The 13,215-nt window shown below is 35.4% G+C and overlaps 1 protein-coding gene across 6 annotated transcripts in view; it reads left to right on the top strand.

The window, feature by feature from the left end:
* The window catches only part of MAPRE1 (microtubule associated protein RP/EB family member 1), a 32,518-nt gene extending 19,718 nt beyond the window's left edge, over window positions 1–12,800 (top strand). For all 6 annotated transcript variants that reach the window (XM_007474447.3, XM_007474446.2, XM_007474448.3 and 3 more), the window contains exons 6-7: window positions 6,705–6,857; window positions 8,827–12,800. In XM_007474447.3, coding sequence (XP_007474509.1) covers window positions 6,705–6,857; window positions 8,827–8,883 — 210 coding nt within the window. In that variant the 3' untranslated portion in view covers window positions 8,884–12,800. The remainder of the gene's footprint in view (window positions 1–6,704; window positions 6,858–8,826) is intronic.
* Window positions 12,801–13,215: the final 415 nt, after the last annotated feature.

Genomic DNA, 13,215 nt, shown 5'->3' with positions numbered 1-13,215 from the left:
TGGCAGCCACTGGAGTTGATTGAGTGGGTTAGGGGAGCAGGGTGAGTTATGATCTGGCTGATCTGTGCTTAAGGAAAATTCTTGGGTGGCAGTCTCTAGAATGATAATAGGCAGGGGAACCAGTAATAATTTAGGCAAGTGCTGATGGAGAGGCTCAGTTAAGGTTGTAGCTGTCTGAATAGAGGGAGGGGGTCAGGTGCAAGAGATGTTAACCACTAATTAGATATGTGAATGAAAGGAAACTGAGGAGTTGAGGATAATACTAAGAGGTTTTTAATCTTAGGGAAAGAAAGATGGTGTCTTTGATAGGAATAGGGAACTTTGGAAGATGGGGATGAGTTTGGGGGTAAAGATTTCAGTTTTGGACATGATAAGTTTGAGATGTCTCTGGGACACTTGGTTTGAAATGTTTAGTAGGCAAATGGGGATATGGAAGTGAGATTGAGGCTGAAGATAGCTCTCTTATCTTTGTCTCTGTATGAGTCATTGACATAAAGATGATAAATCCATAGGAAGGATGAGGTCATTAAGTGAGAATGTAGAGTAGGGGGCCTAGGGAAACACTTTGGGAAACACCTATAGTAAAGGATTATGGTAAATCAACAAAGGAGACTGAAAATTAGTGGTTACATAGAAAGAAGAAAATTGAGAGAAAGTGATTAGAGTTTAGATAAGAGAGTTTTTCAGGAGGAAAGAATGATTGATAGTATTGAATGCAGCAGAGGAGTTATGAATGCTAAAGATCATAAGCTTTGGCAATTTGGAGAATAGTGGTAACTTTGGAGGGAGCGATTTAGATCTGGTATTATCAAAACTAATTTTGAAAAAGATTGAGTAGTGAGTGAAAAGAGAAAAAGTAGAGGCCCTGAGTATAGACAGTTTTTTTCTAGGAGTTTGGTTGAGAAAGTATAGAGATATAAAGGGCAACAGCTTGACAGGATGGTACAAGCCTCTGAAAGTTTTTTTAAGAAGGAAGGAGACCTGGCCTTGTCTGAAGGTGGTAGGAAAATGAACAAGTAGCCTGGAGATGTTAAAAGATGGGGGAGGAAAATGATTGAGGTTGCTGGAAAGGGTGGGAGAGAAGAGAACCAAGGCACATGTAGACAGATTGGCCTTGGCAAGGAGAAGGACCTCTTCTCTGCTGAGCCTTGGGGAAAGGAAAGAGAATGGAGGAGGATGTCAAGAGAAGGGGAGAGAATGGAACTCACATTGAATAACTCAATTGCCTCATTAAAGTAAGAGGTAAGGTCCTTAGTGGATGGGTGGTAGGGTAGGAAGAGAGATTTGGGAGGCTTGAGAGAAAAGATTAAGCATTGATAATAGTATTGGGGGGGGGGTAGTGAGATAGGGAATCACATTATTGAGGAATAAAAGAATTGCCTTGTAATGAGAATCCAGTTTAAGTTGGAAAACATGAATTTATTATGTATCTAGTCAGCATGGTTGAGTGACTTCTTCCAGCTCCATTCACTAGCATGTGAGTAGGGATGTAGGTAATGGATGTTGGGAATAATCTAGAACTGAGGTTTGGCAAGGATTAAATGATGGTAGTGCAGAATTGAATTGACTAACTATTGAGTCAAGATTGGAGAGGGGGAAAAAAGTAAAATTAGAAAAGGGCTAATTGGCCTGAAATAATGGGTTTAGGAAGGGTAAGACATACAGAGAGATGAAATTACATTAGGCATTGGATGGATAGAGGAATGCCAGAGTTTTTTAAAGGAAGTAGAACATGCATGTAATGATGAGATCCAATGTGTGACCATAAGTTCTTTTAAGCTTTTCCTTGCTTCTCTGAATTTTTTATAGTTGGCATTTCTTGCAGTATTGTAATTATTTTACATACATGTACCATAATTAAATTTCTTTTTTTCCCCTAAACTACTTACCTTATTTCTATTAGTTCTAAGAGTGACAGGGACCATACAATCAAGGTTAAGTGACTTGCTCAGAGTCAGACAGCTAGAAAGTATCTGAGGCCACGTTTGAACCCAGGTATTCTCAATTCTAGGCCTGGCTTGATATTCTGTGTGACCTAGCTCTCTCCATAATTAAACTTCATTTTCATGAAAAAGAGAATTGATGCAGTGATGCTTAGAAGCTCTAAGGCCCTACAGTATGATATTGTATAAGGAGAATTTTAAGGAAGCTATTCATACCAGTATACCAGTAGTTTTTGCTTTCTGGTCCTTGTCACATTTAGGGTACAAATGTATAATTAGAGATTGTTAACCCTGGCCAACTGGTGAAGCATATGGACTCCTTTTCAGAATGTCTTTCAATAATTGAAGGTAAAGCTTAAGTTCAATTAGAGGTTAATGAAAATAGAGGTGTAACTTTTTTCCCCATCCAAGTTCATGGTCTCTTCCCCTCTCAAGATTATTCATGGACCACTGGGGAGTCCATGGACCCCAGGTTAAGAACTCCTGCAGTAATAAAGTACAGGTAAAGAAGGGAACAGAAATCATGTTCTCAGAAACTGAAAACATTAAAAAGGATCATTAATTCTACCTCCAAAAAGTAGCTTAGGGCATTGTTCCTAGGTCTCTAGCAAGGTTAACAATGGTCTTTTCAAATTTTTTCAAAATATCTTCTGTTTGCTAGCTGGTATTGTGAGGCTTTAATGTTATTACCAACTTATGCCCCAAGTTTTGGAGTTTTTGAGACTTAAGTTTAGAGATTTGAGACCCTGAAGTTTGCAAGTGGCTCTTGGGGTACTGGAATGGGGGGGGAGGGGGAGGTATTTTTTTTTCCTGGACTGTATTCTTAGCTTCTTTTGGTAGATTTGTCTTTTTTCCCTTTTTTTTTGTCTTCTGGTTCTGAGGGGCAAGGGTGGCTTTAGTTGTACCTAGGACCTCCCAGAATAAGTTGTGTCCAGTACTCTACAGAGCCTCATGGCTAAACCTGAATGTCAAAGATACTGGACACCAATGGTCATGGTAATTATTCCCACTTTTATCAAAGTATGTATTCAGTGCCTTTTACATACTTTGCACTGTGATCATCACTATAGGACCATGTTGGCAAAGATGTGGCACAGGTGTCCAGGCAAGCAGGATCGGGTGGCTCTGTTCCCCTCTCTACCACAGCTTGAGGACATTTTTTGCATGCCTCCCCCCTCTGCCCAGCAGCCCAATGTGAGCACTTCCTCTGCTCTCTGTGGTAATGCAGGGCTGACAGCAGCTTGAAGGTGCAGTTTAGGCATGTGATCTCTAAAAGGTTTGCCAAGTCTGCGATAGGATATAGACGTTAGTGACAAAAGAATGTCCTTTTGAGTTTTTTTAACTGTTAAGGAAAGTAAAGAGTACTATCCTGAAGTCAGAGACAAAGTTTAAATATACATAACCCTACCTTCTTGAATTGGAATTTATTCTGTCTCTCTGGACTGTTCACTCCAGGGTAGAAGCTTTTTCAAGCTCTCTTAGATTTGTGAATACCATGAGTAATACTTTAAATGCTTAGATATCTTTTGAACATTCCTATACTATTTTTTAATAAAATTTTTAATTTGTGTCTTAGAATCAATGCCAAAATCTGTACAGTTGACTAACACCTTCTTTGCAGGGGTTTTGAGAAGATCAAATGAGAAAATATATGTAAAGTACTTCACAACCCTTAAAGTGCTATGTAAATACTAGTTACTAATACTAATATCAAGTAAAGCCCAACACAGGTATATGTAATACTTGACAAAGTTATTTTTCACTGCCATGGAAAATGTTCAGTGTAGAATGCAGATGGAAGAGGGATTCCCTATAGATAGTGTTTTGTAGTTGCTCCTATTCATAGGCGCTTATTTCTTCAAATTCTGGAACAGTATAGAATGGCCTAAGTGAGATATATAATAAGGTAAATGGTTTGGCCTAGCTATTCACACAGAAAAGAGTCAAATGGATGAAAAATATTCTGTCATTCAGGTTGTTATGCTCATTATAATTCAGCAAACATTTATTATGTCCACTTAGATACAAGGAAGTTTTGAGAAATGATGTTCTATGGGAACCTCCAATTTCATGTTAGGATGAGCTTGTTTTAAGTACTACCTCTTAATAAATACTAACCTCATGTGTCACTATCATTCCAGACTGTAAGCTGCAGAAAAGTTGATAGGAATTATATCTCTACTGGGAATTTCCTTTAATTGATGAAATAACAAATTTGGATCAGAAAAAAAAAATTTGACTGTGTTAAGGAGGTTGGGTGGTAGCCTGTTTCTCTTACTGAATTAACTGCATAGGACAATCAGATGTGGGATAAGAAATAGAGGGAGAAAGAAAAGAGAGGATGAGTCAGCAGTAGGGGAGTTAAATATAAAAAATGAGAGATGTCAAAGATTTGATGATCAGTTTTCTTTTTTTTAATAGAAAACATAATAATTTGTAGTAATGAGGGGCTTTTATATATTGAAAATTTCTACAACTAGCACCTTCAGTTTATTGACTTTTTTAAAAAAAGTTTTTTTTTATAAGATGGATTACATTCCAGGAACTGGCATCAACTTTTGCTATCATATGAAGACTAGAGGAGGCAAGATCAGAATAGGAAACTGTTGCAGCCATTTGACAGGAACAGAGGATTTGTGAAATAAAGCTATATTATTGAGAATCTTAAATTAAAAGCTCTAGGGACTTGCATTTTGAGGGAGGGTAGTGATATGATTAGAATGATGCATAAGGAGGATAATTTTGGCAGCAGGGTAAATGTTCAGACTGAAGAGGGGAGAAACTGGGTGTAGAGAGAACAGTTAGGAGGCTAATTGGGAATAGTCTTTCATAAATAATGAGGACCTTATCAGGATAGTGTCAATGGGAATGGAAAAAAGGCATTGAGGAGATTCTGGAATTTTTTAAAACTTGGGAACTGATTGAATTTTTGAGGGGAAACAGTTCAGAGAACAAAAGGACAGGAAGTCTTTAAGACTATATAGGAATGAGGAGAAAGACTTATCAGCAGAAGGTTGAGAGGAAAAGAGCATGGGAGAGGAAGATGAATTCAGTTTTGACCATGTTGTGACTCTTGGAGGATTCAGGAACCTAAATAAGAATTAGGAAGAGAAGACAGTGTAGCAGCAGACGACAGGTGAGATTGCCATTATGTTTTTATTTATTCTATTCTGAATTGTATTTATTGTGTACTTTTAATAGTTACAGCATACTTTTAAAAACGTTTTATTGGTATTTTTTAACATGGCTATCATTTCATAATTCCACTGCCCTAATTAGACTCTTATAAAAAAGTAGTATAGTTAAGCAAAACAAATAATACATTGATCACACCTGACAGCCTATGCCTTATTCTTTACCCATAGACTACCATTTATATACCCAGAAAAGGGAAAAATATACTTCATCATCAAACTCTGAGTTAGGATTGGTCACTACATTTGACCAGTATTTACTGTTTCTTGATGTCTTAACAGCTTTGTAATACTTTACATTGTAATTATTCTTTTTTTTTTTTAAACCCATACCTTCTGTCTTGGAGTCAATACTGTGTAATGCCTCTAAGGCAGAAGAGTGGTAAGGGCTAGGCAATGGGGGTCAAGTGACTTGCCCAGGGTTACACAGCTAGGAAGTGTCTGAGGCCAGATTTGAACCCAGGACCTCCCATCTCTAGGCCTGGCTCTCCATCCACTGAGCTCCTAATTATTCTATATTTATATATACAAGCACTATCTCAGCTGCATTTAGGAAGGAACTATGTTCTAATTATTTTTGCACAGTTTTATACATTACTGGCATTGGATAAATATTTGTTCATTGAATGAGTGCCTCTCTTTTCCTACTTTCTACTTCAGTATCTTTACCGAATGTTATGAAGCTCATTAAGCAGGGAGAGAGGCAAGTAGCATACTCTCCTAAAATAGAGGCTTATTGTTGTGAATTTGGATAGGTCTGAGAACATTTAAGCTGGGTGGAAGTTCATGTGTTTTCACATAATTGTTCAAGTCTAGGACAATGTAATATTCTGAAGTAGAGTTAAATACTTGTCAGATTTTTATCTTGTATCTTTATTTACTTATTTATTATGAAGTGTCTGATTTCAACTAAATTCAACAAATATTACTAAATATCTCCTGCATGTAAGAATGCATTGGAAATACAAAGCTTACATTCTAAAGAGAAGTAACATACAAAGAGATAAGTAATGTGTCAATGTATAAGGTCATCTAATTGCATTGGAGTGGGAATTCTTTCCAACAGTGTAGATCACAACCTGTATATAACTTGGCTCACAACAGAACCAGGAAAACAGTTTATACAATAATAATATTATAAAAACAGGCAACTGGGAAGGACATACTTCAGTTCAACAAAATAACCAATCTTGATTCTAGAAGACTCCTGATGAAACATGCTAGCCATCTACCGACAGAATGGTGATGGACTCCGAACAAATTGAAACCTTTTTTTTTTGTATTAGCATCAATGATAGAATTGGTTTTGCTTGATGGTACATATTTGTTACAGGGGCTTTGTTTTTCTTTCTTTTTTCAGAAGGAGAGTGTGGGTATGAGAGAATGTAGGGGTTTTTTGCTAATTGAGAAAAACAATCCTACTCTTCTTGATTTCAAGTCCATTTCTCTATCCAATACCAAAATTGTAGGAGAGAACACTAATAGATTGGAAGAAGCTTAAGTTTTTACCAGATGTGTTATTGTCATGCTAATGCCATACATTTATTTTGTTTTATCTCTTATACAGATCAATGTATTGAAACTCACTGTTGAAGACTTGGAGAAAGAGAGAGACTTCTACTTTGGAAAGCTAAGGAATATTGAATTGATTTGTCAGGAAAACGAAGGGGAAAGTGATCCAGTGTTGCAGAGGATTGTGGAGATTCTCTATGCCACAGATGTGAGTGTCAGTTATGGGTTGTTGAATGAAGAAGGAGGATTTAATTATCTCATCTCCTTTGTAGACATTGGCTGTCTTTGGTTTTTTTTTCTCTTTTCCTTTTTTCCAGTTTAGAAAGGGAAGACATACTGAGTATATAATATGGTTTAGGCAAATGCCACATTGGAAATGATAATATTATAAAAACAGACAACTTTGAAGAACCTAAAAACTGGTCAACAAAATGACCAACTGATTCTAGAAGACTGAAGCATGTTAGCTATCTACTGATAGTGGTGATGAACTTAGAACAGATTAAGACATTAAGACATTCTGAAGTACTTCAAAAGACTTAAAACTTAAAAATTTATAAAATTAAATTTTTTCTTTCACAAAAATACAAGGAAAATTGGGCATTTACATTTATATGTCCTGCTTTCTCTCCTTTCCAGAAAGCTTTCTCTCTAAAAAAGAAAAAGAGAGATAAAGCAGTTAAGCAAAATTAGCCAACTTGCCAAAAAATTGACATATGTACCCTTCCACATCATAGCTCACCACTTCTTTGCCCTTTCTTTTAATTTCTATACACAGATACCAATTAAGACTATAAATTTTATAGTTAGCAGTTATATTCTTTTTAAAAAGATTTTTTTCTTCCAGGCCTTTCTCATCCCAATAGTCTCTTGGTGTTGAAGTCAAAGAACGCTTTAATGGTAGCTATTGTGATAAAAATAGAACCCAGGACTTAAGAGATAGGAAGACCTGGATTCAAATCTTGTCTCTGGCACTTATAAGCTTGAGACCCCCATGCTCATTATAGGGCTTCAGTTTCTTTTTGTGTAAAATAGATAATAGCAACTACTTCATAGGATTGTTTTGAGGCTGAAGTGAAATGATTGATATAAATAATTTTTCAAATTTTGAAGTTTTTCTCTTTATAGAGATATATAAATGTGATCTATAATTTTAATAGTTTTTAAAAGTTAGATGTAGAAATAATTTTTGACAATTATTTTCTGACATTTTGCAATGTCAGATTCTCTCCCTCCTTCCCCTCCTCTCTGGAGTTCCTTGAGGTTATCTTGGGACCTTGTTTCATACAATTTTTTTAAAGTCCTTACCGTCTGTCTTAAAATTTATTAAATTTCAGTTCTGAGGCAGAAGAGCAGTAAGGTCTAAGCATTTGGAGTTAAGTGACTTGCCTAGGGTTACAGTTAGGAAGTGTCTGAGGTCAGATTGGATTTCAGGTCCTCCTCACTCCAGTCTTGGCTCTATTCACTGAGCCACCCAGCTGCCCCAATGTGATCTGTAATTATTGTTAATGTTGATACCCAGTAGAACTGTTGGCTTGGTGCAGTTTTTAAATGTTGTTATATGTATTTTGAATTTTGATCCAGAAGAATTGAATTCAAGATCTGACTTGCATATATATATATTAGTGCTTTGTCATTTTTAGCAAATTGCACTGCATCTCTGAACCTTTTTTGTTAATCTGTAAAATGAATAAAATGGTAATTCTTTTTTCCCCTCTATTTTTATTCAGATTTTTTTCCAATTACATGTAATAACAATTTTTAGCTAATGTTTTCAGACATTATAATATCCCAAATTCCTCCCTCCTTTCCTTCCTCCCTCTTGAAGATGGTAAGCAATTTGATCTGGATTATACATGTATTAGTATGCAAAACATACTTCCATGTTGGTCACTGTTGTAAGAGAATACTCATATAACCCCCCCCCCCTCCAATAAAACCATAAATAAACTAATAAGGAAGATGGTATGCTTTGATCTATAGCTGACTCCAGCAGTTCTTTCTCTGGAGATAGAGAGCATTCTTTGTCAAAGTCCTTCAGAATTGTCCCAGATAAAATAATAATTCTTGAAGTACTTACTGCTGAGTGAGAAAATAACTGTAACATGTAAAGTCATATTTAATGTGAGTTATATAACATTCTGAGTAAAGCATCTTTTCCCTTCCTTCTCTTTTAGGAAGGCTTTGTGATACCTGATGAAGGGGGTCCGCAAGAGGAGCAAGAAGAGTATTAATAACCCATGTACTGTACCAGTAGAGAAGCAACATCTGAATTCTTCACCCCAAATCATGTGCTTAACTGTAAAATACTCCCTTTTATTATTTTTAGAGGACTCACTCACTGGTTTCTTTTCGTAAGCAAAAAGTACCTCTTCTTAAAGTGCACTTTGCAGAAGTTTCACTCCTTTTACAATGGGTATTGAGTTAGGAACTTTTATCTTGTGGTAAAGCAGTATTAACATCTAGCTGGTTCACTTAGGGAACAAAGAGGCAGATCTTGAGAGCTCACTTTTTGGTTGCTGGTAAACATACTGATTCCTGAAAAATTGTTTTTATATAACATACTAAATGGAGGCTCAGAATAGAGAAATGTGAAGATGACTCACAAAATGAATTAGCTAATGTGAAATCTCAACAGAGAACTAAATAAATAATGCCTTAAGAGTATTTAAAAATGTTTCCTTATGTCAAATTATAAAATGTAATATGACAGGATTCTTTGTGCTTCATCTTGTGGTTAGAAAGCGCCTAACCTTATACATGACTGTCTGGGAAGGCCTGTGGTGCTCTTTTAGTACTTGCAGGCATAGAAATTGATCAGAATGCAAAGTAAAGAAATTTATTCTAGAGCTTTTTGGTAATGCTAAGTGGTAGTCCCCATGAAAGAATAGGCTGGATTTTTGCCTAACAATCAGAGGGAGTCTTTTGGCTCTGAGATGTATGATTGAGTTGAAGAGCTCAAAATTGTTTTCATTGAGCATTTCTGTATCAGTTTTTCGATGTTACTCCAAATCTTCTGTGCATTGTGTTTTCTAGAAAGCAAGATGTGTCTGGTCTTATATTACCTAAAGATTGCTTTTGGAAAGCAAAAACGCCTCCCTAGAAATGAATGTTACTTGGGAGCAGATTGTCTTGTTTTCTTTTAGTTAACTTTTTATTCTTCCTTTTCCTTTATGTTCCCCTTTTGGGGTCTCTTCTTTCTGCCCCTTAAAACATGCTGCTGAGAACAAGACATACCATGGGCAGGTGATCATGCTCCACGTTCTTTCTGGACCTCTGGTAGAGGGAGAGTGATCTGTGAAGGCTGAGATTACCTTGTGATCTGTAAGGCCTTGGGTTTTTGGTTTTTTTTTTTTTGGTACCTGCTGTCCACAGCTCTCACTGTATCTGAATAGTTGCCAGTGCACTAATCTCCTTGGAGATAAATTTCATTAGAGTGTGTTACTAAATGTTAATTTTTTTTGCAGAAAATACAGTACCATGTCTAATTTAAATATTAATATTTAAAATATTTCATTCCTAAACACTCCCATCTTTTGCTTTGCACCTCAGCCTGTTTCATCCTTTTTGTTTGGTAGGAACCTGCCAGATTTCTCAGTCACCTACTACTGAGATTGATCAGTCCTGATGTGCTTGTATCAATTTGTTTTTGGTGGTAGATTCTGGTGTCCTAAAATGTGTGTAGAAGGCGAGCTTTTATGATAAAATTGTTGTGTAGTGCATGAATCTGTGTGGAATTCTGAGGAAAACCCAAATTTAATTAATAATAATAATGCCAAAAATGCAAGTAACTCGCCATTGTTAAAATACAGTGGTGCTATTTCTCTCTTGTGGCCTTTTAGACTTTTGTTGCCCTAAAAATTCCATTTTACTGGGAAACCATATTCCACCTGGTCTTTCTTGACAGGGTTTTTTTCTACTTTAAACAGTTTCTAAATAAAGTTCTGTATTTCAAGTGTCATGTCTTCTGAAATTTGTCATGCCCTGGTCTATTAGGCTCAAAACACAAGATGCTGATAGTTCAAGTCTCCGTTCACATGATCAAATTGTGGATACTCCTTTTGTATCCTTTCTTTAAACTAATTTATTGCAGTTTCAAATTCTTTTGTTATATAGATACTCTTTTTCTTTGTCATCCTAACCACATAGTTTGTCTTAGAGTTAGGCTAGACATTCCTTTTCCTTTTTCTAAAGACAAATACAATAGATCCCTCACTGGTAGTCAAGAGTAGATTTTTTTTTCCTGCTTTTGGGCATGATTTAAAGTAGCAAAAATTTATCTTAAATACAAATAAAATATGGCTATTTTCCTCATACTATGAATTTCTTAGAAGTAGCTTCAAAGAAAAATTTGTTACATTAAGCTTGGTTTGAACTTAAATGGATCAAGGACAGCCTTGTGAATATCCCTTTAATACTGTGCACAATTGTTAATGAAATGTAAATTCTTATTGTTGCTACTGTAGCCAGGACATATGTAAACACGAAAACCCTTATATGAAGAAATATCTTTCTAAATATGTCATGTTACTTGTGAAGGAATTTAACATGAATGTTGATAAACAAAATTAGTAACCATATAGGAACACACTGAATTCATTGGGATGATGTCCCTATTATAATATTACCATTTAATCTAAATGTTTTCTTTGGTAGGGGACAAAACTAGTCATTTAGAACTTTGAAGTGTGTTAATCAAACTGAATTTTTATGGTTGATGCTCATACTATCTCAACCAACTAATTTGTGTTTAGGTTATTTATGAAGCAAACTTTAATAAGCAGTTTGTGTTCTCTTGGCTTATTGTATGCTACCTGAGGAGTCTAGGAAATTGCATCATTGTGATTGGATTTCATACCAAGACTCACTCTTCAGACTTAACCAGATTAGTGAAGAATGGTCCCTTGACTTTACCATTGTTGCTTCAAATCCAGTGGCTTGGACTCTTGTTTAGTGACCTGGGATTTTCCAAGTCACAGTTTTTCAAATTGTCCCAAATTGCTAGGTTTTCATGGGGTGTTTTCCAAGAAAAGTGTTTGGCTTCAGATGCTTGGCTCAGTTATCAGCTTTTTTCATATTTTAATTTGTAGAATTTTATTTCTGAATTCACTTCCTTTCTCTTTACCTAAGCTAAAGTCTGAATTGGCTAACCACTGAAGAAGTCCTTCCAAACTGAAAGCCTATGGTCTCCCAATTATATTTTTGTTTTCACTCAGTCATTGTGTATTTGTTATTAAGTTACATAAGTCAAGTACAGTGAAATTTTGTTTTACTAAGATTCCATACATTTTATTTTTTAAATACCAAGTCCATGATATCAGAAATTTAATTTTTGTTCTATGTTATAACCTTTAGCATGTGAGCTCAACAGACTTAGGAAGGGAACAAGTTATTTTACTCAAACAAAAATGACTAAGTCTGCAAAAACACTTTTTATTAATGGAATGAATTCCTAACATACCAATTTAACACATGTAGTTTATTTTGTGCATTCCAAAGCAACTCCTCCTACAGACCTAATGCATAGGTCAAAGGTCTCAGGCTATACAGCCAAATAAGAATAAATTACTGTTGTGTTGATAACAGGGAGATTGCAGAATAATTTTAATAGTTGTTCCTGAAAAGTAATTATCACCAGATGAGCCTGAACCTGTAATAATGTGATGAATTTTTTTTGGTTTAATACTTGTTATATTTATTTTCTGTGTTCTCATCTGTTTAGAGTGAAGATCTTTAATGAGTAAAATTGAATTTTTCCTAATTTGTTGCTATTTCAGATTTTTGGAAAAAAGGTTCCACTTCTGTTAATGTGGTGCTAGCATTGCTTTTCCTCATGTATTTCTCTTTGAAAAATCACAAATATCGAAAATCTCCATAAAAGGGTCCAAAATAAATTTGCCTCCCTTCTGTTTACCCTATATTTTATTTGACTATTTGTAGAACTGCTAACTTAAATTGCTTCATCCAGTTTGTTAAACATATATAACTTTGGAAGAAAGCTCTTGGCTTAATCTAAATTTGGATGTAATGTCTTATTCTTTTGACCACAGTACTACTAGTGTTCATTCAGTATGGTCTAAGTTGGTTATTTTATAGAAAGTGAGAGGTTTGAGTTAAATAAATGTTTTTTAAGGTCTCTTCCAGCTCTAAATCTGTGATTTTTTTTTTGTAAGCTAGTCCATATTCCTAGAACGTGAACTCTGCTAATTTCAGTATGACAATGAAGAATCAGAAACCACAATTTTAGTTACATATAATAAACTTCATGATTAGACTATGATTGTGCAAGGTAAATGGCAAACAGACTTTAAAGATGGATGGATACCTGATCATAGTTTCCAAGAACATAGTGTATAATTGGTGGTAAAGATATACAATCTATGTCCTAACACTAGCATTTGAAATTTGAATGCTTAGCCACACTCCAGGGATTTTTGGGATAGTGTATCAAGCTGTTGACCATCCTAGAATATCAGAACTAGAGAGGACTTAGTAATATTTTGGTCCAACCCCCTTAGTGTATAGATGAGAAAGCAGGTTTATAATAAGAGAAGTGATTTCTCTGT

The sequence above is a fragment of the Monodelphis domestica genome, chromosome 1, assembly GCF_027887165.1.
Source record: "Monodelphis domestica isolate mMonDom1 chromosome 1, mMonDom1.pri, whole genome shotgun sequence".
In the NCBI taxonomy this organism is placed as follows: Eukaryota; Metazoa; Chordata; class Mammalia; order Didelphimorphia; family Didelphidae; genus Monodelphis; species Monodelphis domestica.
This window is presented reverse-complemented; position numbering and strand designations above follow the sequence as displayed.